This window comes from Poecilia reticulata, linkage group LG2 (genome assembly GCF_000633615.1).
Source record: "Poecilia reticulata strain Guanapo linkage group LG2, Guppy_female_1.0+MT, whole genome shotgun sequence".
In the NCBI taxonomy this organism is placed as follows: Eukaryota; Metazoa; Chordata; class Actinopteri; order Cyprinodontiformes; family Poeciliidae; genus Poecilia; species Poecilia reticulata.
The window spans coordinates 24503904-24525989 of record NC_024332.1 but is presented as its reverse complement, the minus strand read 5'-3'; the positions used below and the strand labels follow the sequence as shown (position 1 = coordinate 24525989).

Genomic DNA, 22086 nt, shown 5'->3' with positions numbered 1-22086 from the left:
CCTTCTCCCTGCTGGGTTGAGCCACCTTTGTTTATTTCTTCTACACAGCTTATTTATACACTAGCTGTGTTTCCATTAACCATAGAATTGAACAAATTTAAATTGCACAAAAAATAAAAATAAAAATACGGAAAATTAGAAAAAAAAAAGTTTAGTTTTTTTTATATTGTTGCGCTTGAGTGAGATAGTTCCTCGGTTGTAAATAAATACGCATGTATTTTGCAAAACTGCAATGGAAACACTTTTTTTTTTTTAACATYACACCAGCCATGTGACCAATAGCTGGAGGTTGTCACAGGCGCAAACCACAAAGAAGACAGGAAGAAGGTGGAAGGAGAATGGTGGTTTGGCCAACAGAGCTCTCACAGCATGGCACAGTCTTGTGTCATTCAAAAGTGTTGACTCCATAACTAATCTGTAAAATTTCCCCAAAACGCAGCATACATAGCCGCTTCCATGAGTCTTTTTGCTCTACAGCCTGAATACGACTCCCGCATCTCCTCTGATAGCTCTGATGAGCTGTTTACATCAGTCACTTCCGTGATTTTTAATGATTTATCGCGTGAACAAGCTTACTCGTGTGACGTTAATTTCATTTCTTATTCAATGGAAACATCGCAATTGCGCTATTGTGTGTTGCCTACATTACCAGAATATTGACAACAATTTGCGAACATATAATGGAAACACAGCTAGTGATAGCAAAGACTGGACAAGCTATGTTTATAGTTGATGCTTTGAGATGGGCACGAGGGCATGCGCCGCGTGCTCACTGATTGCCAGGGCTGGCCAGATTTCCTGAAACTCGGACTCAAACCGGACGTCGACTGGGAGTGGCTTCATACGAACCCTGCATGAGAGCTACTGCACCAAGGTACGGGTCAAGCATAAAAGCCTTTTGTCAATTAACAAAAACTATCAGCTCATAATTTTCGCCTCCTTGGGCTCTATTTTATCTTTTTAATTGCAGAAACAAAGGGACGTTCTAACTTAAAGCTCACACTTAAAAACGAGTCCGTTTGTATTTGTTAACCATAGAACTTTTGCAATAACTATGGCCGCTTTGCACCCGAATTTCTTCTCTGTGGGAAAATAGTCTGTTTCTATCTTATTGTTTTGTTTTGCTTGTTTATATATATAAAATCCCCTTCTCACCCTGTGGATGGTCTCTCTCTCTCTCTTTCTTTCATCCTCTGAGCTCGGKTCCTCTACCAGAGGCCTGGGAGCTTGAGGGTTCTGCGCAGTATCTTGGCTGTGCCTAGAACTGCACATTTCTGGACTGAGATGTCTGATGTTGTTCCTGGGATCTGTTTGAGCCACTGCTCCAGTTTGGGGGTGACTGCCCCCAGGGCCCCGATGACCACAGGCACCACTGTGGTCTTCACCTTCCAGGYCTTTTCCAGTTCCTCCCTGAGGCCCTGGTATTTCTCCAATTTCTCATGCTCCTTTTTCCTGATGTTGTAATCACTTGGTATTGCTACATCCACCACAACGGCTTTCCTCTGTTCTTTATCCACCACCACAATGTCCAGTTGGTTCGCCATTACCATCTTGTCTGTCYGGATCTRGAAGTCCCACAGGATCTTAGCTYGGTCATTCTCCACCACCTTTGGGGGTGTTCCCCACKTTGATCTCGGGGCTTCCAGTCCATATTCTGCACAGATGTTCCTGTACACTATGCCCGCCACTTGGTTATGTCGTTCCATGTACGCTTTCCCTGCCAGCATCTTGCACCCTGCTATTATGTGCTGGACTGTCTCAGGGGCCTCCTTGCACAACCGACACCTTGGGTCTTGTCTGGTGTGGTAAGATCTGAACCTCTATTGCTCTGATGTTTTTTATATATATATTCTTTCAACATTAATTTGCAGAAAACTCCAGTCTGCAAAGGCTGGATGTTCGTGGTAACGTCCACAAATGTCCCTGGTTGGCATCGTCAGTGGTCACTAATGTGGCAGATTTTAGGGTGACATATGTTTACACCATGCATCATCTCCAACTGCTTGAAATTACATTTGAAAAAATAACTCAATTTAAACATGTCTAATTTTATAAACCCATTTTATAAACCCATATTTATTAATCACAAGGTCCTCCACAATGCAAAGAGTGACACCTGCTGGCCAAATTGAGCATTGGCCAAAAAACAATAATTGAAAAGTATCTAAATCGTTTACTTTTTTTTCAAAGAAAAATCCACACATGGTCAATAATAACTGCAGTTATTAAACGGATAATTTCTACTGGTGTCTGCAGATATTATTCAGAGTTTTACAGACAGGAATTTAAAGTTATCTGATGAAAAATCAATGCTTGATGGCTTCAGCCCTAAACAAAAGCAGCTTTTTATTTTTTAACATCATGTTAAATGATAGTTATATGCATAATAAACCACAGCACTACAGGAAGTAATATGACAGTTTAAAACCATAGGTTTAATAAGACCCCTGGTGATTTTTGATACCAGCCAAATATGGGTGGTTTTTCCTAGGGTGGCATTAGAGCGTGGAGAGAGGAACCACACAATCATCAAATGAAAACGTTACATTTTTCTGTCAATTGCACCGTGAACAGGTTTCCTACTGCTGGAAGTTCAGTGAGTTGTGAGAAACTTCAAGACTCACTGAGGTTGAGGTTATAATGTTAAAAGTTTAAGCGGTGTACATACTTTTGCAAGTCAATGTAAAAAAGTAAATAAAAAACTAGACAATTTGTGTAACATTGAAAAAAGAATGTTTTATTTGTTTCAATTAGTATTATTTATATATATAAATGTATCATTATCATAAGTGTAATTGTCAATTTGTCTTTTTTTAACAAGTTGGCTTCCAGAACTTTTATTCCCTATCAAAACAACAGAGCCAGTAGAGTCAAGATCAAATAAAATGACACATAAAACAGCAACGGTTCACATTTAGGCCTGGCTTATCTATGCAAAAAAAAAAAAATATATATATATATATATATATATATATATATATATATATATATTTGTTTAAACCAAACAGAATAAACCACAGATAGAAACAAAATTTTTGCAGCTCTAACAAAGTTGTTTCTGAAAATGCTCCTTCAGGAACACTTAAGTACAGTAGTGTGTCCTCGTTTGGTTGTGTGTGCAGCTGTATCAGTAACATGTACAATATTCCATACTGTCTCACAGGTTTACTTCATAGAGTAAATACAAACATTGGAGACAAAATAAAAGCGAATAAAATTAAGGCTAGAGAGTTCAGATGATTGAAAGACAGGAGCATCAGTCGGTGACCTGACCGTCTCATCTGTTGTCTACTCCAGGAGTGCTGACTCACCGAACCAATCAAACCCAAATACATTCCTCTCTCTGACCAATCAGGTTGTTGGTCTTCTATGGCACCTCTTTGTCTGTCAGAGCTCGTCCTACAAAGCAAGCAGGGCCAGAAAAATAGTCTGATTCGACCTTAGGAGACACTTTAAACTCTGAGTTGTAACTGAAAAGATGGCTACCTTTGGTGTGTTGTGTAACCGTGGTGACAGCTTCTCCAGCCGATGTCTGATGATGTCAGCGATTGTGTTTGCGTCCCGGCTGTTAATGTGCTCCCCGCTGTGTTCATACTGTAGTAACATGCAGAGATTATTATTGTTTTAGTTGTTGTAAAGTAGAACGGTTGAAACACAGGCGCCCTCTGCTGGGTGTGTCTGTGTCCTCACCCTCCGTGTTCCCAGGTTTGGGTAAAATCGGACCGTTGGGTAGGCGGTGATTCCAGCTGACTGACACGTCTGGTGATGTGCCTGACAGTCCACCTTCCCAGCCCGGACCTCCCCTTTAACCATCTGAGAACACAGAGAACCTTTAAAATCTCAACAACATTTATGAGTCATGTCACCACACACATTTGTTTTATTTTACTGACATGTTTCTCCAGACTGAATGCAATATCTGGTTTCCTATCAGAAACAAACTACTCATTTTCAATATAAATCTTCTCGGGGTAAGAATAATTTTTGGATGAACTTTTGACAAATGTGTCTCACCCGAGCCAGGACCTCAAACTCTGGGGCGAAGTGTTGGCAAGGTCCACACCAGGGGGCGTAAAAATCCAGAACCCAGTGATCCCGACCCGAAAGAACCTGGGATCTGAACGTCTCTGGAGTCAGATCCACCGATACTCTGGGCAAAGAACTACACACAACACCTAACTCCATTAACCCGTTAGCAGACCAAACATTGACTGTGGATTACTCATGAAGACTCAAATGAGGCCGAGAAGAAGAAATGTATTTAAACTAGTAAGTTTGTTAGTAAGTATTTAAGTACATACATGATATGTACATACTTAAATACTTAAGAAAGTACGTGCGTATTTAAGTAAGTAAATATGTAAATAAGTATTAAACCCTTGTGTGGTCTTAGTGCAACGCTTGGGAGAAGAGCGGCAAATGTCACGGTCGGAAAAAAAAAAAAAACTTGGGAAAATGCACATGGATTCAGTCCAAATGACCCCATCTCTAAAGATTGTGGGAGGGTTAAGCATGTAAGTATTTAAGTAAGTTAGTAAATAATTAAGTAAGTATTTGAGAAAGAAAGAACTAAAAAAGAAAGTAGGAAAGAAGGAAAATAGGAAGGATAATATGAAAGATAAGCAGGAGGAGAAGAAAGTAGTAGAAGAAAATATGGGAATACAGGAATATGCCTAAAAGAGAACAGAAGGTGGGAAAAAAAGCATGTTGTTAAGAAGGAAGTCACGCCGGATAAAGATGCTACCTGAGAACCCATGCTCTGAGAGAATGTGCGTCTCTGTGCCAGCCGTTGTAACTCCTGCAGAGAGAAACCGATCACTGTTCTACTGTCTCTTCTCTTCAGAAGAAGAATCTGAGGCTGATTCTTCCACAGTGATCACTTACGTGAAGCGGTCTGGCTGCCTGGTGTTCCCAGAGTACAGGCGGACTTCAGGGTACGCCCTCACTCCCTGACTCTGGCAGAAGGTCTGGAAGCGCTGACAGTCCACTGAACCCACCAGGATCTGACCTGAGACCATCTGCAAGACAGAGACAGAGTGAGGAGAGAGAGACAGGTTTCACTGCACTTCCTCTCCTCTCTCATTCCTCTGATGGGAAACGCACATCCATCAGAGGCTGTTTTAACTAATCATTAAGCTCAAAGAAGCCAATTTTACTTAATACTGATCCCTTTAGCCTGCTTTTGAATTTGTGCATTTGCCGTCATACCCGAGCCATGCGTCTCCACTCAGGCATCATGGCCTGACAGGGACCACACCAAGGAGCGTAGAAGTCCACCGCCCAGGTCTGCCCTGCAGCTCTGCCTGCAACATCACCACCCAACCTGGTTAAAGCTTACACTGAACTGACACCAATGTATTTCTACCAGAGCATGCTGAAGGAGTTTTAAGAAGATCTGAAAATGTTAAAGACATATTATTTTTGCACCTCTTGTCCATATGATTGAACAACTTTCCTTACATTAATTTAAAGTTTGTACCTTTAACTTTCTCTGTGAAGCTGGAGGGATCAAGGACCAGCACAGATGGGCTGACCAGATCCTGGAGAAGCAAAAATAAAAGAAGAAAAGAAATCACCTTTCTGATTACTGGTTGCCTTCATAAAAGTAAAAAACTACACAGAACCCAGTGGAAAGTTAAATATGACCTGTATAAACTCCAGGATGCCGTCAGCTGAGTGATGTCCTTCGTATTCGTGCATGGAGGAGCCGTTAAAGATGACCGTGGTGGGATAAGCCTGGATGTTATACTGAAACACAAAGAGGGTGATGGATGACCAACACATTTATCCCTCAGCACAAAACACCCAGAGGGTCTGAGCCTACCGTGGAGCACAAGCCATGGTGGATGGTGCAGTCCAAGGTGCCAAACTTCATCTGTCCAGCCAACTGGATGGAAGCTTTTCTCAGTTCAGGAAGTAAGGCTCGACATGGAGGACACCACTGCAACCAAGATGAGAATTTGTAACCCAGCAAACTGTGTAGAAAGTGAGCTGTTTTTGGGTCAGATATAAGTTGGATTAATATAGTGATATTTCTTGACTGTTTATCAGCATTAACGTTACTAAAGAGTATAAATCACATATATATAACACAAATACTTGCACTTCCAGTTAACGAGTATTTGTGAGTGTTTGTGTTCTGGGTGTAGAACTCGAGCCCGTCCATCATGCAAACAAGAGTTTTGGTGGATCTTTACACAGAAAATTGCAAACTACCAAACATGCCAAGGGTTTGGTCATGTTTACAGCTAATGTCGTGGTTCTTTTCAGCCTTGTGACTTGGTTTCTTCCTGTGGATTTATAAAGCCACAGGAAATCTACAATCCTCCACGTCACTAGCTAACTAAAAATAGCAACAGCATCCATTATCAAACAGTTTTAAAAATCTACTAGGATATATCAAAATCTAGAAGTACATTATAACACAAATGATCAATCTGTTTTCCCAACCAGGTCTACTGAAAATAATAAATATTAATATTACACTTCCTTAGTATTTGGAAGAATTGCCCTTTAAATGTTAGACTTAGGTCTTACATTTAAGACCCAAGTTCTGGCCCATTCCTCTATCACCCCTTTAATTAACTTTAATAAACTCCCTAAAAGTATTCCCTATCTCATTATATTTTAGCATTTAACAAACAGGAATGATTTCAGTCTACACTTCCAGAAGCTTTTACAAACCGGAGCAAAGAAGTCAACGAGCCAGGGCTCCTTCCTGTTGGAGGGAAAGTTGTCTGGCCTTAGCGTTGTCACATGAGCGTGAACGCTATCCCTCGCAAAACCCACGATGTTGTACAACACATCTTTACCTGTGTACGGACACAGGACACCACGGACATTCAGACACTCTGAAACAATCTGACTGCATTTGCAGTACTAGGATTAAATAAAAGAGGTGCGGTACTGACCGTGGTGGATCTCAAAGTCGTGGATTCCCAGTCCTTTAAAAACGGCCAAGCAGGGTTTGTGGATGTACAGAGTCCGACACAGCTCAGAGTCTGTGACGCAGTCCACTCTGCCGACCTGGACAGACAAACAGCCGGTTGAGACTGTCAGGCTGAGACTTGAAGCGAAGCAGAAAGGCCGCTTACCTGTATGTGATCGTTTCGAAGAAACGCCTGAAGCTTCTTGTACTCGCTGGAGACCGATCGGCTGCCGAACATGAAACTGATCAACCAACGATGATGGGCCAGTTTCTTCTGCAAATGGTTAGATTTCAACATTTACTGTACGGTACATAAAATCTGACTAAGCAGCTGCTCTTGTGTTGTGTTTCTACCTTAAAACTGACACTCGTCAGAAGTTCCAGGTCAGGCAGATAATCGATGACCTGATTGTAGATCTCCCTGCTGTCCAAAGTCTTCAGCCACTAAAGTACATGAACATGAACCGAATCTTCACATGAACTTATTACTTGCTGTACTTCCAACAATATGTCAGTCAGATGCTAGCTTGTTCTATCATACCAGTACGCTGCCTTGCTTATCCAGAGAACTTCCAGGAGGGAACAAAGCAGTGGCTCCACTTGTCACCTAAAACAGAAGAATTTTAAAAAAATCAACTACACGTACCTTAAAAAAACAACATTTACTTCATGTCAGCGGTATGTCTTACTTGAAAACTGTCGCAGAGCTGTTGCTGTGTGGTGCAGTCCATCCATCCCACCTTAACAAGACTGTCCTAAACGCAAACAGTCACTCAGAACAGAGATCTCTGCAAAGATTTTCGTGGGGTACCACAAGGTTCAATCCTCGGACCGCTCCTATTTAATATCTAGATGCTCCTGCAAGCTCTGGTTATAGCAAGATGTGTGTTAACTTCCTCCAGCTGAACAGAAACAAAAATGAAGTTATTATCTTTGAACTTGAAGAAAATGATCTTGAGTCGGCACATGGCTTCAGTTATTAGTGGGTGATTAGTGTAGAAGGAATATAGAAAATATTCCAACACCACAAAAAATGATGAATTTGGTGGTGAAATTGGTGGGGAGGGAACTTTATAGAGCTGAAATATCATAGAACACCTCCTTAAATGAAACAACTTTATGCACACTTATTGGAATACTGTCAAATAATGCAAAAGGATACACATCTGTGGTTGTACTAGGAAGAGAGCTTGCTTGCTTGGTGAATTTAGATAAAACGACATTTTTTAAATCATTTCAAAAAGATGGTTTACGTCCGACTGATGCACACTGTTAGGACTGCTTATCAAGGTAACCTAATATTACTTGTCTACAGGTTTAAAACAATGACCAATCCAAGCATCTGGATAAACTCCAGACTGACTGTTCTGTTGTGTCTCATTTTTTTCAGCTGATGACGTTAAACTCCAGCAAATTCAGCTTTTTTCTCACCAACATTCCGGCCAGCTTCTGTCGTGTCCTCGGCTCCAAACAATCTGAGAAAGACAGACACGTGTCAGCATGTGGAGCAGAAATCTACAAAGTTATTAATTATATTTCTGATGACAGGAGTGTATATGTGTGTGTGTTATCAGCCCAATGTTTTGCGCTGACAGCTGTGTTTGTTACCTCCAGTATCAGAGCAGAAGGTGATAAGCCAGCCGAGTCCTGACGAGAACGCGTCCTCTATCTCAGTGAACACATTGCCTGGAGAGGAAGAGGAAATAAGAGGCTGAACAGAAAGAAACTCCTTCCAAGGTGTGTACAGAAGTGGTTTGAAATTAAAGAAACAAACTGAATTAAGAGAGACGGGTTAACGCTGACAACAGCCGGTCAAAACGTTTCAAAAGCCAGAGATTCAAAGCCACAAAATTCTGACCAGTTCATCTTAAAATAACAAAACAGAAAACCTGTGTGCAATTTACTAAACGAAAGCAGTGTAGATCTTACAATAAAGACGCACATTGTGTTATTAATAGATGGTTGACGGAAAAGTTGACAGATTTGAAAAGTTTGGTCTGAAAATGGATKAAGGATGAGCTCACCCTGCCACAGCTCAGTGACCTTTGTAGTGATGAACTGCATGGAGAAGCGAACCAGGTCGTCTCTGTTCCTCTCCCCTGTGAATTTCTCCGGCCTCTGCAGAAACACACAGATGGATCAGAGGCTGTTGCTCATAGGGTGAACTCTGCTTGTGCTGCAAGTCGTTGAGAAACAACTCTGATCTGGAGATTCACAAATCAGCAATGTGGCATCTTCCCACAGGCTGCCGGAAAGCTGGTGATTTTATTGAGACTATAACCAGCTGCTTTAAAACAATAAAAATGAACATTACTTGAACTATACTTGAATGGCATGTTCTGACTTTTTCTGTTTTGACTGAGAAGTGGTTAAAAGAAATGTGCCTCTATAGTCGCGCTTCCATTGACCATATAAATGAGCAACTAAATTAGTTCAATGGACACACGTGAATTTCGAAAAGAAAAAAAACTTTCATCGTTTGATAGCATTTTGAATTGAATTAATATGAGTTACAGTGACATTTAAATTCACTTTGAGATCAATAAAGTGTTTTTTTTTAATTGAACTTTGAACTGAATTGAAAAAGTTTTGGTTAAAAACAGATTTTTTTTTTTTTCGCAAAACTGATGGAAACAGTATTTTCGGATGTTACTACTAGCGGAAAAGACAAGAAAGCTGACCAGCTGAAGCATCATGGCACGACATGTTTTTTCACGTGAACAAAATCACGTGTGATTTTAACTGCGCTGGAAACACCACAAACGTGAAATTGTGTTTCTTCGACATTAATGGAATATTGACAAAGTTTTAATTTGCAATGGAAACGCAGCTTGTGTTGCATCGTATTCACACTCCTTGGAAAAAGGGAAGTGGTGGATGACTGATAGAGATTTACAAGACACTGACATCAACTTCAAAGGAGTTGATTAAAATAATTTACAATACTGAGTGTGGCAGCAGTATAAATAAGCATATATAGAGCAGACCTGTCCTGCTCTGTAGATGTACAGGCTGGGATAGCTGTTGATGCCTTTCCTCCTGCACAGATGGTTGTTGTCTCCACAGTTCACCGCTCCAATCCGGAAGACTCCATCCATCTCCTTGGCAAACTCCCTCCACTGCATACAGAAAACAAAGTTAGAGTTTGACAAAAGGAAGGTTTGCTTAATTATTAAGTTTACAAACACAACACATCTGCCTTGTGTTTCATTAGAGATCCAGCTGTAGCATACGAAGCCTGAACTTGAGTCAAGTCAGCCACCACCGATATTTGGAGATTCATCAAAGGCTTATTACATACACACTCACGGTGCATTCCCTGTTTAGTCTGCTTTAACAGAACTCTAGTCCATTTGACTAGAAAGTCCGGTTTGTTTGGGGAGGTGTGAGCGTGCAATCGAAGTCTGATGTGGACCAAAAAGCCGAACTCTGGCCCGTCTACAAACCTAGGTCTCGGTTCGGTTTACGTGAACTCTACTGCATTTTGAAAGCATATGTAAACACCGGAGACCGCTCTGAAGATATGCAGCAGGCTCTAGCGTAGGGCATTCTGGGTAAATACAACCAAAACAAACATAAGAGTTTAACACTAGCTGGAGAAACAACTTGTGGTCTTTGACTGAAGACAAAAGAGAAATCCTACAACCTCTAAAAAATACACTACTACATTTTTGTTTACATTTCATGAAGAAGGAAGTTGTGTAGTGTCTTCTTCTGATGTTTTTGCGTCATTTCCTTCAGTGGTTCTTGGTGTAGTGCCACCACAGGAGAGGAGGGGAACAGGTTTATAGGCTGTATGCTAAACTATGGAGACACTCCATCTGCTCTTGTGAAGGTACGCTCTCTGATTAATTCGGCTAATAATTGCTTCACCATATAGGGGCGGAGCTTTCATCCCCAGATTGTCTGTTGATGGATATGTACAGAAAATAAATAAAACAAGACTGTGATGTTAAAGCGAAGGTAACAATAAAAAAGATTATAATAAAGAAGTTATAATCTTCTTTATAACAATGTCAATTCTACTTTGGTAGAGGTGGTAAACTTGAAGCAGCATAAAAATGTGGCAAGTAAACAGATTTTCAATTTCAAAGTCAGCATTTTCTTGTTTGTTTGTTTGTTTCTTTTTTTTAACAAGAGTCAGCAGCTAGAAATTCAAGTGTGTTCAGAACCAGCAGGCAACACACCTGAATTTCCCCAAGACTCCAGAGGCGTGTTTAGTGTGTCTATTTATTTTGGTGTTTTATTACCGTCGGAGCCAGCTGGTGGCAGTGCGAGCATCGTGGGAAGTAGAAGTTGACAAACCAGATTTCTCCAGAGTTCACTGCTGCTTCTAGAACACAAACGCATAGAAGTTTACCCACTATTTTTAACCCACATGCTGGCAGTTCTCGTCACTTTACTTGCAACAGTTTACTTCTTCATTTGCTGCTTTTTGCTGTTGCTTTTTTTGTTTAAACCTTACCAAAGTCTCCACTGTCCAAAGTGATAATCTCCAGATCATCATCGTAGATACCTGTAACAGACAGATTGATACATTAGTCACAATGCGATACAAACATCATGATAGGAGGAGTTGGTGGTTTAGAACAAAAACTATATAAAGTGCTTGTAGAAGTAGATGGAGCCTTACCAAAGTCGTAGCGGTAGAAGTTCCAGCTCTCGTAGCGCCCTCCCTGCTGCTCATCCAATCCCTTTTCTCCATATTTATCATATTTCTTTCTCAAGTCTTCATCTTTCAGCACTTCATACGCCCGATTCACCTTCAGGAACTTCTCGTGAGCCGAGGAGTCACCCTAAGCAATCATTGGTCAGCATTAACGACTACAAGCATACTTTAATCTACCAAAATGTTGGAAATTTTTGGCTTTTCCTGTCGGTGACTCACAGGGTTTTTGTCAGGATGCATAGTGAGCGCCAGCTTCTTGAACGCCTGTCGGATCTCTCTTGTCGTTGCTTCCCTGCTGACCCCCAGCAGTTCGTAGTAGTCCGACTCCTTAGCACAAACCGTCGCCAGCAAGATGGCAAAGACGAAAACCAGCGACAGTGTGAGGGTAACAGGCCTTAGGAGCCTGTGAACGACCCTGGGCCCCATCACCGTTCCTTCTTCTGTAACCCCTAGAACCTGAAACTGAAGGAGAATATCCTCAAAATATCATCATTCTACCACCACTACATGACTATATGATATTCTTCTATAATGTATAAACCCTCCAAGCAGATCCACTTTTGTATCACTAGTCCAAAGAATACTTTTCAAAGTGTCTTGAAAATTATCAAGATATTTTTTGCCAAATGGATTTAACTGGTAGTGGATATCATTAAAACTGGTCTTCAACAAAGGACTGCCGCCACGGCCATGTTAATATTAATATCTGACTTGAGTTTTTGGCCGAACAACATGAGTGGCGAAAAAAAGATAAAAGTTGGTTTCTCGAGAATAATGTGAAATTAGACAAGATATATAATCTACCTCGCCTTCCGTGAGTTTGTGAGTGACATCACATATATTTAGTGTTTTCAGAAAATTTCATTTACTTTCTGCAACCATTCTTTACAGTAGTAGTTTGCGAACATGACTTTGTTGGCTACCAAGAGTATCTCTTGCGCACCGAGAAACTGTACGCCCCATTTTAAAGACAAACTTTACAACTTTCAGCTTCCTAAGTGAAGAAAGTACACCGAATTCTACATCACAAAAGGCAAGCAACGTTTCTTTTAATCATAAACATCACTCACAACTAAGCAGTCTCTACATGGAAACTATAAATCTCCACCTAATAAAATTACTTGCACAAGAGTAAAACATTCCAGTACATTCGTTACTTGACCATTAACAAGTTATAGAAATAAAATGCAGTTATAACGACAATTAATTTCTACCCAGGCTAAATTCAAACTTTTGTTAAGGACAATAAATGTATCAACATTCTGAAAAGCGTAATTTTCGCAGTATAAAAAGCCTTGTTTAATAGCCTAAGCTAAGCTAATTGGAACAAGAACTACTTATTAGCCTGTTAACCGCTACATACGGGTACAGACAGTGCGGAATTGTGGTTAAAGCGAATATTTCCTGTAATGTCTACAAACGCTTTTGCGTGAATAAAACCAGAGCTTTGTTACCTTCGAGGAGATTCAACACCTTTCAGCCTGCAGATGAAGATCCGCATCAGCATCCGGCTCATGCCGGTATCAAGTTGTACACAAAAACTGGGGCAACTTCCGTCTCTTTTCATTCAAAATAAAGTCTTGTGGATAACCGAAACGTTAAAACCAAAGTGGTGACTGCGTCGTTCAGTTCATGCTTCTATGTTTCCCATCTAAGAGCCAGTAAAAGAAAGTGCGGGAGCGTTTCCAAATACGCACGGCTGAATTTGAACTTTTATTTTGACACGAGAAGCTTTAAACTCACGGAACCTAGCTCCAATATTTATGGGACCTTGATGAAATTTGACGCTCCGCAACCACATGAAGATGACGTAAAGTATGGTGCGTTCGAAAATTGTGCCGTTTATAATTTCATATTTCGAAAACATTTTACCTTAAATTCTGATTTGTCTGATACCCAGTAAATCCATTAGATAAATAATTATTTGTCTAAATTAGAAATTAAAGACATACTTTTAAAAATGTACACACAATATCTGAAATTGTATATGTTGCATACATCATCATTAAGGTAACTGAAAAGGGAGAGAATTTTAAGTGTTAGTTTTGAATAGTTTTACAATAAATTATTTTTTTATTGTCTTTCAAACCAATGGCCAGAAAACGATTTATTTTGTTGTTCCAACATCTTGTCTAGTTTTACTCCAAACGAGGAAGATGAGAGGTAAGCGTTATTTGTCATGTTTGCCAGGTGGTCTAAATACCATGGGCAACTAACATACTCGCAACTTTTCAACCGCAAATGGACTTTAAAAGTCTTCAAGATTTATTTATGCTTTTAGCTTAAAAGCCAACATATTCAAACAGGTAGAAAACATATTATATGAGAGAGTACTTTGGTTTTTATTATTATTATTATTATTATTATTATTATTATTATTATTATTATTATTATTATTACATATGGTTAATTCGGAAAGAATTACGATATCTTAGTGTGCCCGGAAACACATTTTTAACATTTCTGAATATTTAAAATGTACGGGTACGTGTAAAAAAGCGACACACTTGAACATCTCACCGATGCCATCAGTTACATGCGCCGGAAGTTTCTGCAGGCGAAACATCAGCTCACTCCAGCAGTAATTTCAGCTCTCCGGGAACAAGCTGTGGTTCGCTCAAAAAGCGGGCATTAACCCGCTCAACTTCTCCACATTAGACCATTTAATAAAAAGAACCCATCGGAGGTTTGTGTGACAACAGGAAGTTACAGTTAGTGAAGAGCTAGCTCTGCCGGCTGAGTTTGTTAGCCACTGGCCTCTTTTCTCCCTTTCGTCACTTCCTACTTTTGAAACTCGCGGCTGTGGAAAAAGAAGAAAATGGAGTTACAAGGTACTGTAACTTTTATACAATCTTCATTTCGCTCTGCTAGTGTTAAAGGGATTTTTCACTTAATGTTGTGTGCTCAAGAACACCGAAAGCAGCTTTATATCTTGCTTTGAAACACGGTTAACCATTACTCATTCCGTTGGGATATTTTTGCTCTCTACAATAATTGTGATCATTCCGCGCAATACATTTAGCTTTAAAATAACTGGTACTGACTTCCTTAAGTGAGGTGAGTATATATTATCGTCCCCTTTACATCAGTACTTTACTCTGTGAAACCATCATTAGCTGAAGTCACAGCAGCTTCAAGTGTTTGGTTCTACCGTCTATCAGTGAGTCTGATTTGTTTCCTACATTTGCTTTCAAAACCACTCATGTCCAGACATGAGTCAAGTAGAGCAAGTGATGAAATTATCAATCATTTAATATTTAAAAATTACTTCATCAGAGAGACCAAAATATGAAGTTGAGTGGAAATTTTGGTATTTTAAGTACGAAGATGAAAATAATCCATACAAGTAACGAAGAAAAAATAAAATCAGGCAAGAGAAAATGTTTCCAAGTCAGTTTTTTTCATTAAGAACTTATACAACTTTAACAAAAATTGTGTGAATTTTTGTTTTTCATTCAGTTGGTAGAGAATGCAGAAATTTTACTCGAGTCAGAGTGGCGATACTCAAGTAAAAAGTACAGGGTAGTAAAAATACTCCTAAAAGTAGATTTATTTATTTGTTTTATTTTTTATTTTTTCAAAACAAAAAGTTACTGAATTACTAAACATAGAGTAAATGTAAATAGTTATTACCCATCTCTGTTTCCTACCAAGTTAAACCTCAACGCAATACATTGAAGTTTAAGATTGCATTATTACAAAACATGAAGGATTTCTGTAGAATATAACTTGATAATTGTCCTGCTGTCGCTGTCTTCCAGTGGGCTCTGAACCGATGACTCTAGGTTCTCCCACCTCGCCAAAGCCGACTTCCGGAGCTCAGTTTCTCCCCGGTTTCCTCATGGGTGACCTGCCGGCACCGGCCAGCCCACAGCCCCGTCCTTTCAGCCTGACCTCGCCCCTCGCAGAGAGCCTGAGTGCAAGTCGAGGTTAGCAGAACAAAGCTGGATGTTGTCGTTGTGGGCAGTGTGTGTGTTAATCTGGAGTTTGTTTCAGGAAGCGCCAGTAGCGGAGGAGGTTCGGCCCCGCAGCCCGTCGTCCCCACGCCAAAAGATAAGAGCGGAGCGCCACCTGTTCGCAGCATCTATGACGACCTGGTCACCATGGGAACGCCACTCAGAGCACTCAAGCAGGTTGGTAGGACGACGAGACAGCCAGGTGAACCGGAACAAAGCAGTTAGCAAAAAAAGGCTTTAATTTGGCTAATCTAAGATCAACTGCGTTTCCATTAACCATAGGAATGCACAAATTGAAATTTGCTTCATGGAAACACACTAATTTAGAAAAAACTTCAAGTTTTTCAATTTAAAACAAAGGATCTACATGAGGTGGTTTTTTGAAACAGAACTGCAATGGGGTTCTGCTGCGGTGGCGCAGAGGTTAAGCACAACCCACGTAAGGAGGCCTTATTCCGTCGCGGCTCGATTCTTGGCCTGGTGACCTTCGCCGCATGTCTTCTCCCTCTCTTTACCTACTTAGCACTTTCAAATAAAGGCCACTAAAGCCATAAAAAAAAGAAAAACTGCAATGGAAAGACTTTTTCTGCTTCACACCAGTCACATGATCAACAGTCGGATGTTACTACTGGTGAAAACCACAAAAAAGACAACAGAAAGTGGTTGTCTTTGTAGTTTTTTGTACAATGTTTACATACGTCGCTGCCATGAGTTTTAATGACTCATTGCATGAACAGGCGTCTTCAAGAGTGATTTTAATATCTTTTTTATTTTATTACAAAATTGTGTTTTTTCAACATTAGCAGAATATCAACAGAGATTTGCACAAATTCGTAATGCAAACATACCTGGTGTCTGATCTCTTGAGACATAAATGCCAACATGGGGTCTCTGTTTTGTTTCAGTCTTTTCCAGTAATGCAGTCTCCCCTCTCGGCACGCCAGGCCTCCACTCCAGGAGCAGGTGCGTACCGATAAACCCCTCACTGACTCAGTTATCATAAAGTGAACCCCGGCTTGACCCCGTCTTCCTGTGTGGCGTCCAGTGTTCCAGCAGGGGTGCCTTTCTCCGGCGCAGGTGGATCCTTTCTACAGTCAGGGGGAGTCTCTGTCATCAGATGACCAGCTGGACCAGACCTGGGTCACCGTCTTTGGGTATTCATACTCGACCACGCTCTAGCCTGTTAGCTTTACAGTCGTTTGCAGAAATCACTGGAAAATATTTAAATATATTTAGTTTTTGGTCATGTTACGATCATAAAGAAAAACGGTATGAAAGCTCTTTGGCTGCAGCAGTATGGTAAGTCACTGATGTGTGTTTCAGTTTTCCTCCAGCCTCGGCGTCCTACATCCTGCTGCAGTTCGCTCAGTATGGAAACATTCTCAAACACACGGTGAGAGCAGCTAATTACTGATTTTAGTGCTTTATCTCACTTACAATCTGACTGACACACACACACTGGTGATGTGTTGGCAGATGGCATCTCCTGGGAACTGGATGCACCTCCAGTACCAGTCCAGACTGCAGGCCAGGAAAGCCCTGTCCAAAGACGGGAAGGTGTTTGGAGACTCCATCATGGTGGGAGTGAAGCCCTGCATAGACAAGGTGCGTTCCTGCTGTTACCCAGCATGCCGTCTGTTTCTGTTTCACTTCTAGTTTTGACCCTTCATCGTTTCTCCCAGAGTGTGATGGGGAGCAGTGAAGCCGTCTCTCCGCCCCTCTCCGTCTCCTCCTCTGCTCTCCCCTCCACCCCTCGGTCCGCCTTACGGCCCCTCAGCGCCTCCTACAGGAGCTCTGGCAGCGACTACCAGGTGACTTCACATCTCCATCTCACTCTATCTGCGTTTCCATTCACCTTAAAATTGCGCCAGTTGGAATTACAAAAATGAATTTACTTAGTGAAAATGTTTTTGGTGGCTTTTCTACGTCGGTGTATTAGGGTCATTGTACATAGAAAAAAAAGGATGAGTACATTTAAGCCAAAAACATCTCAGAAATTTTCTACAAAAAACAAAAAAAATCTCTGAATTTGAAAAGTTGAAAATTTGCTAGAAACAACTCATAAATGTATAGATTAATCTCAGAAATTTTCTAGAAAAAAAAACTTGGACATTTCTGAGTTTGAAAACATTTTCTAGACAAAAAATAAGAAACGTAGTTTTCTTTCTAGAATACTCAAAATCTCTCAACATTTCTGAATATATTTTTGGAAATGTACTACAATCTGCATCTATTTATGTATTTATTTTTGTCTACTACGGCGTCATATTTTTGCGCCATATCAAAATTATTGTATTTTCCAAAGCTGCAATGGAAACACTTTTGTCACATCACACGAGTCATATGATCAACACTTGGATCAGCAAAGGATGATGGTCCAGTTTTAACGATCTGTTGCGTGAACAAACATATTCACGTGTGATTTTAATTTCATTTCTTATTTAACGGAAACACCGCGACTGCGAAACTGTGTTTTTCGACATTAGCAAAACATCAAAGTTTTCCGCACATTTGTAGTGGAAACGCAGCTTCTGTCTCTGCATGCAGACTCGCTCTCAGTCGCTTCAGCTTGAACATCTGTGTACATCTGTCCATGCTCAGGTGGTGACAGACAGACAGACGCCCAGGAAGGATGACAGCTTTGTTTCCAAAGCAATGGAGTACATGTTTGGCTGGTGATGAGAGAGGAATATATTATATGCAGATAGAGAAAATGATTCACTACAGTGTGTGTTTGTGCGTGTGTGTGTGTGTGAGTGAGAGAGAGAGACGGTTGGAGAATCTCTCTGTCTGCTTAATTTTATCATGAATTTTTTATGTCTTTTTCTCAATAAAGTTTGTCTTTTTCCTTAATCTAGTTGAGTCATTTCATTTTAATTGGGCACCAGGTGGGAATGCAGTCAAAGTTACCGCTGGAGACAGACACCAGCCCCCACATGACCAAACGAAGGGATGGACAGACAGATGGATACATGGATGTAAATAAGATGGAAAGATTAGAGTTTAAAAACAAAAAAAATCAGTCTTTTGTGGTGATGATGATGATGCAGGGTTTTATCAGGTAAGGAGAGATTCTAACTGCTGAGGAAAACCATGTCTGTTGCCGGGAGTAACCAGGCACGTGTCGGGACAGGGTGTCCACACATATTTCAGAATAACTCAGGTTAACTGACATATTTTTGCCTACTTTAGGTAGCGCACAAGCCACTTTTTGTAATTAAACAACATAAAACGTCTATATTTAGACAATTTCATTTTGTGTGCTAAGTAATGATTAGCTTCAGGAATGGGGTTTCACTGAACATGAAATGTTTCGTGTTGACATATGGCTCTTTGACCAAAACAACCAATCAGATCTAAGAGGCGGGTCTTAGCGCTACCAATCAATCTCACATGCTCAATGTTTAGAAACAACTTACCATTACAGGAAAACTTTATTCACCACCATTGGTGGGACTGCTAACTCGCGTTAGCATTCACGGTCGGCTCCTCCTGGCTCTGATTGGTTGTTTCTGACTGAGCTGTATATTTTTGCAGTTTGCACTGGGGGAAGGCAAAAACTACCTTTCACATATTATACGACACATTTTATCTACATTCTTTTTTATTATTTTAACTACATTCTTTTCTAATTCAGTTAGTCAATTATTTCCTTCTCGTTTTTTACTCGTTTTTAATCGATTTGTAATCTCTTACTCTTGATTTTTCTGTAAAGCACATTGAATAGTCTTGTACACCAAATGTGTTACACAAATAAATTTCCCTTGCTTATACTGTCACGACATAATCACACTTATGTATTTTATTTATTTTAATTAGTTACAAACCTGCTACTTATCCTCTAGATGTTTGAGGATAATTTTGTCAACTCAGCCTCAGAGTTTGGGACCTAAAAATTCTAGATATTGGTACATAAAGAACTAAAGTGGTGCTGCAGTGATTATGTGTTTTTAGCCAGAGGTGCAATTCAACACAGGAGAACAATAAATCGCTCAGAACATCTCTGAAAAAAAGTCCCTGCAAAGAAAAGCGGGTGTAGCAGATTCTCCTTTTAATTAGAAAGAGTGATGTGTCCAGTAGATGGAGCTATAAACTTTATGACACATCCTCCAGGCAGTTTAGAAAACCAGAGAGCTACATATAAGAAGACATCATCGGAGACGAACTTAGGAAAATATTTTCACACGGGATAAATGAGGTTCTTGGAAAAATAGCTGAAAATAAATATTTAAATTTAAGAAAAAAAACCTAAAGATTATAATGCAAACGAGCTGGCATCACACCCTCTGTTGGCCTTCATAGCGAGTTGAGCAACATTTTTCTCACAGGGAGGTGCTCCTTTGTGCTCCAGCTGTTTATACAGACGCATATTGTGTTAGGTTGAATGATTAACAGAAGGTGAGTCGCAGCTCACTGATGAATCTGCTCACAGCGTGGAAGTGGTTTAATCTCGTGTCTTTACGTCTTAAAACGTTACGTGTGAGTAATGGATCTCTACAGCTCCTCCAGAGTTGCCACAAGACTCTTGTCCTCTTCTCTGATTAATGATGTCCTCATCAGGCATGTCTGTTTGAGCGGATGGATATATTTTTTGATCGTTTTGCGGTTGTGACGCCTTTTCGGAGCCGTAACCACAGCGGGCTAAAACGAAGCATTGAACTCAACGCAGTTTTTCAAGGTAAACCAGTGTCTAAAGCAGGAACATTACAATCCAAGTAATAGAAAGAAACCAAACCAAATAATTTCAGAAATGAAGTTACGTGTAATAATGTGAAATGACACAAGGAAAGAGTATTGAACACTCGCAAAAAAAAAAAGAAAAAAAGAAAGGGGAGTCAGCTAAGACACCAGTTGAGATCTATTGGTGATTAGAAAACCATCCAGATGATTCGGTCCAAACGGATAGATGGATGGGTACTTTGACTAGGAGCTGCAGCTTTGTGCTCAGCCATCTGGAATGTTTCGAGATCAGTCCACAACCTCAGGTTTCACCGTATCTATTACGGCTCATTCGAAAATAAACTGGAGCAGAGGTATGAAGGTCGATGAGTCTGAAGTTCCTGTCGTAGCGTAGAGACGACAAAGGTGGGTTCCAGGATGGATAGTAAAGCTTTGGATTCAATACAGGCTTCTTGTCTTTGTATACACACACACACACACACACACACGCACGCGCGCACACTCCACACTAAGATCATCAGATGCTAATGTCTGACAAAGTGAATACAAAAAGCAGTTTTCAAATTACAGTTTTATGTATGACGGAATAAAAGCTGCCCAAACCAACCTGGCCCTGTGTGAAAAGGTGATGACTCTTTGCAGACTGGGTGTCTGGGTGGCAGCACTGACTGAACCCCAATGATAACCTGCAATGAGCCTTTCACATCTCTGCGGAGAAACGTTGACCGACCAAGCCTCCATTTTGTTCAAGACGGTGGTAAATATTCTGTCACTCCGAGGTAACGAAGCCCAGTGTTTTCTGGGAAATGTGAGATGGGTCTTTGGCTGTTTTTTTTTTTTTTTTTTTGGTCAGCACATGTTTTGGCCTCAGAACATTGCCTCTCTGCCCAGCCTGTCTTTCTTCTTCCCCACTGTTTCATGTTATATCCTTTAGTAGGCAGCGGTTCACACTTTGGTCCACAGGAATCCCGTAGCTTTAGATAGGACTTTGTAAAAATTTTCAAACTGACGGATTTTAGAGACTTTGTTTCTTGTCTTGGATTTTTTTTAAAGCTGCAGTATGTAAATGTTTTACCAAAAACATTTTGTTTTTTTTACATAGTTTTTAAAATTGTCACCATGTTGCGACAATATGGTATGAGACAGATAATCTGTAAAAAGATAAATCTCCTCCAGCTTCTCCCTGAGCTACTACTGCTATCTAAAGAAATGCACCGCTCCCGACCAAAAGCAACCAATCAGAGCCAGGAGGAGGGGCTCAGCGCTGTCAATAATCCTCATGTACTTGCTGCTAAATGTGCTAATGGTGGTGAAAGAACTCATTCTTTCTGGAAAACTGTTTATGCCCCATCATCAGTGGCCATGCTAACTAGCTTTAGCACTCTTTGCTAGATGCAGGATAGCAGACAGTGGTCAGTAGCGCCACACGGAGGTTGATTGACACCACTAAGACCCTCCTCCTGGCTTGGATTGGTTGTTTCTAGATAGCAAGGCAGAGGAGCTCGATTATTTTTTTCACAGATTATCTGTCTCATACCGTACTGTCACAACACAGTGACAGTTTCAACAAATATGTAAAAAAAATATTTTTTTAATAAAAGTTACATATATTACATTTCTACGTCGGTGTATTACATTTCCACATAGGATGAGGTTGGTTTGGAAAGCTTGTATCTAAATGTTACCATCTTATGGCCAGTATATTTCTTGAACGTATCTTTGACTCATATTAAACATTTTGACAATGAGCTGAAGAAACACAACAGGAAAGGGAGGAAAAAAATCTGGAAGCGGGCAAAGACAATATTAAAGGTGGTACATATCTTCAACATCACACCCTGTCTGAATGTGTC

The 22086-nt window shown here is 40.4% G+C and overlaps 2 protein-coding genes across 3 annotated transcripts; one reads left to right on the top strand and one right to left on the bottom strand.

The window, feature by feature from the left end:
* Positions 1 to 3150: 3150 nt before the first annotated feature.
* dnajc10 (DnaJ (Hsp40) homolog, subfamily C, member 10) lies at positions 3151 to 14195 on the bottom strand. Of its 2 annotated transcripts, none has more exons than XM_008437086.2 (25): positions 14118 to 14195; positions 11817 to 12059; positions 11562 to 11724; positions 11394 to 11444; positions 11179 to 11261; positions 9916 to 10047; positions 8953 to 9046; positions 8537 to 8614; positions 8360 to 8403; positions 7618 to 7683; positions 7470 to 7535; positions 7283 to 7372; positions 7095 to 7202; positions 6912 to 7026; positions 6685 to 6812; positions 5825 to 5941; positions 5647 to 5748; positions 5480 to 5540; positions 5209 to 5303; positions 4885 to 5018; positions 4745 to 4798; positions 4015 to 4162; positions 3691 to 3813; positions 3487 to 3594; positions 3151 to 3399 (listed from the first exon to the last, which is right to left on the bottom strand). In XM_008437086.2, the coding sequence occupies exons 1-25, from the start codon at positions 14124 to 14126 to the stop codon at positions 3388 to 3390; spliced, it is 2424 nt and encodes an 807-aa protein (XP_008435308.1). In that variant the 5' UTR covers positions 14127 to 14195; the 3' UTR covers positions 3151 to 3387. The 2 variants fall into 2 exon arrangements, with proteins under 2 accessions (XP_008435308.1, XP_008435318.1); XM_008437096.2 differs by lacking the exon at positions 14118 to 14195 and adding an exon at positions 13052 to 13390.
* Positions 14196 to 14338: 143 nt separating this feature from the next.
* nup35 (nucleoporin 35) lies at positions 14339 to 18406 on the top strand. Its single transcript, XM_008437066.2, has 9 exons — positions 14339 to 14428; positions 15359 to 15526; positions 15594 to 15730; positions 16459 to 16516; positions 16599 to 16707; positions 16877 to 16946; positions 17030 to 17158; positions 17236 to 17364; positions 18155 to 18406. The coding sequence occupies exons 1-9, from the start codon at positions 14416 to 14418 to the stop codon at positions 18230 to 18232; spliced, it is 891 nt and encodes a 296-aa protein (XP_008435288.1). The 5' UTR covers positions 14339 to 14415; the 3' UTR covers positions 18233 to 18406.
* Positions 18407 to 22086: the final 3680 nt, after the last annotated feature.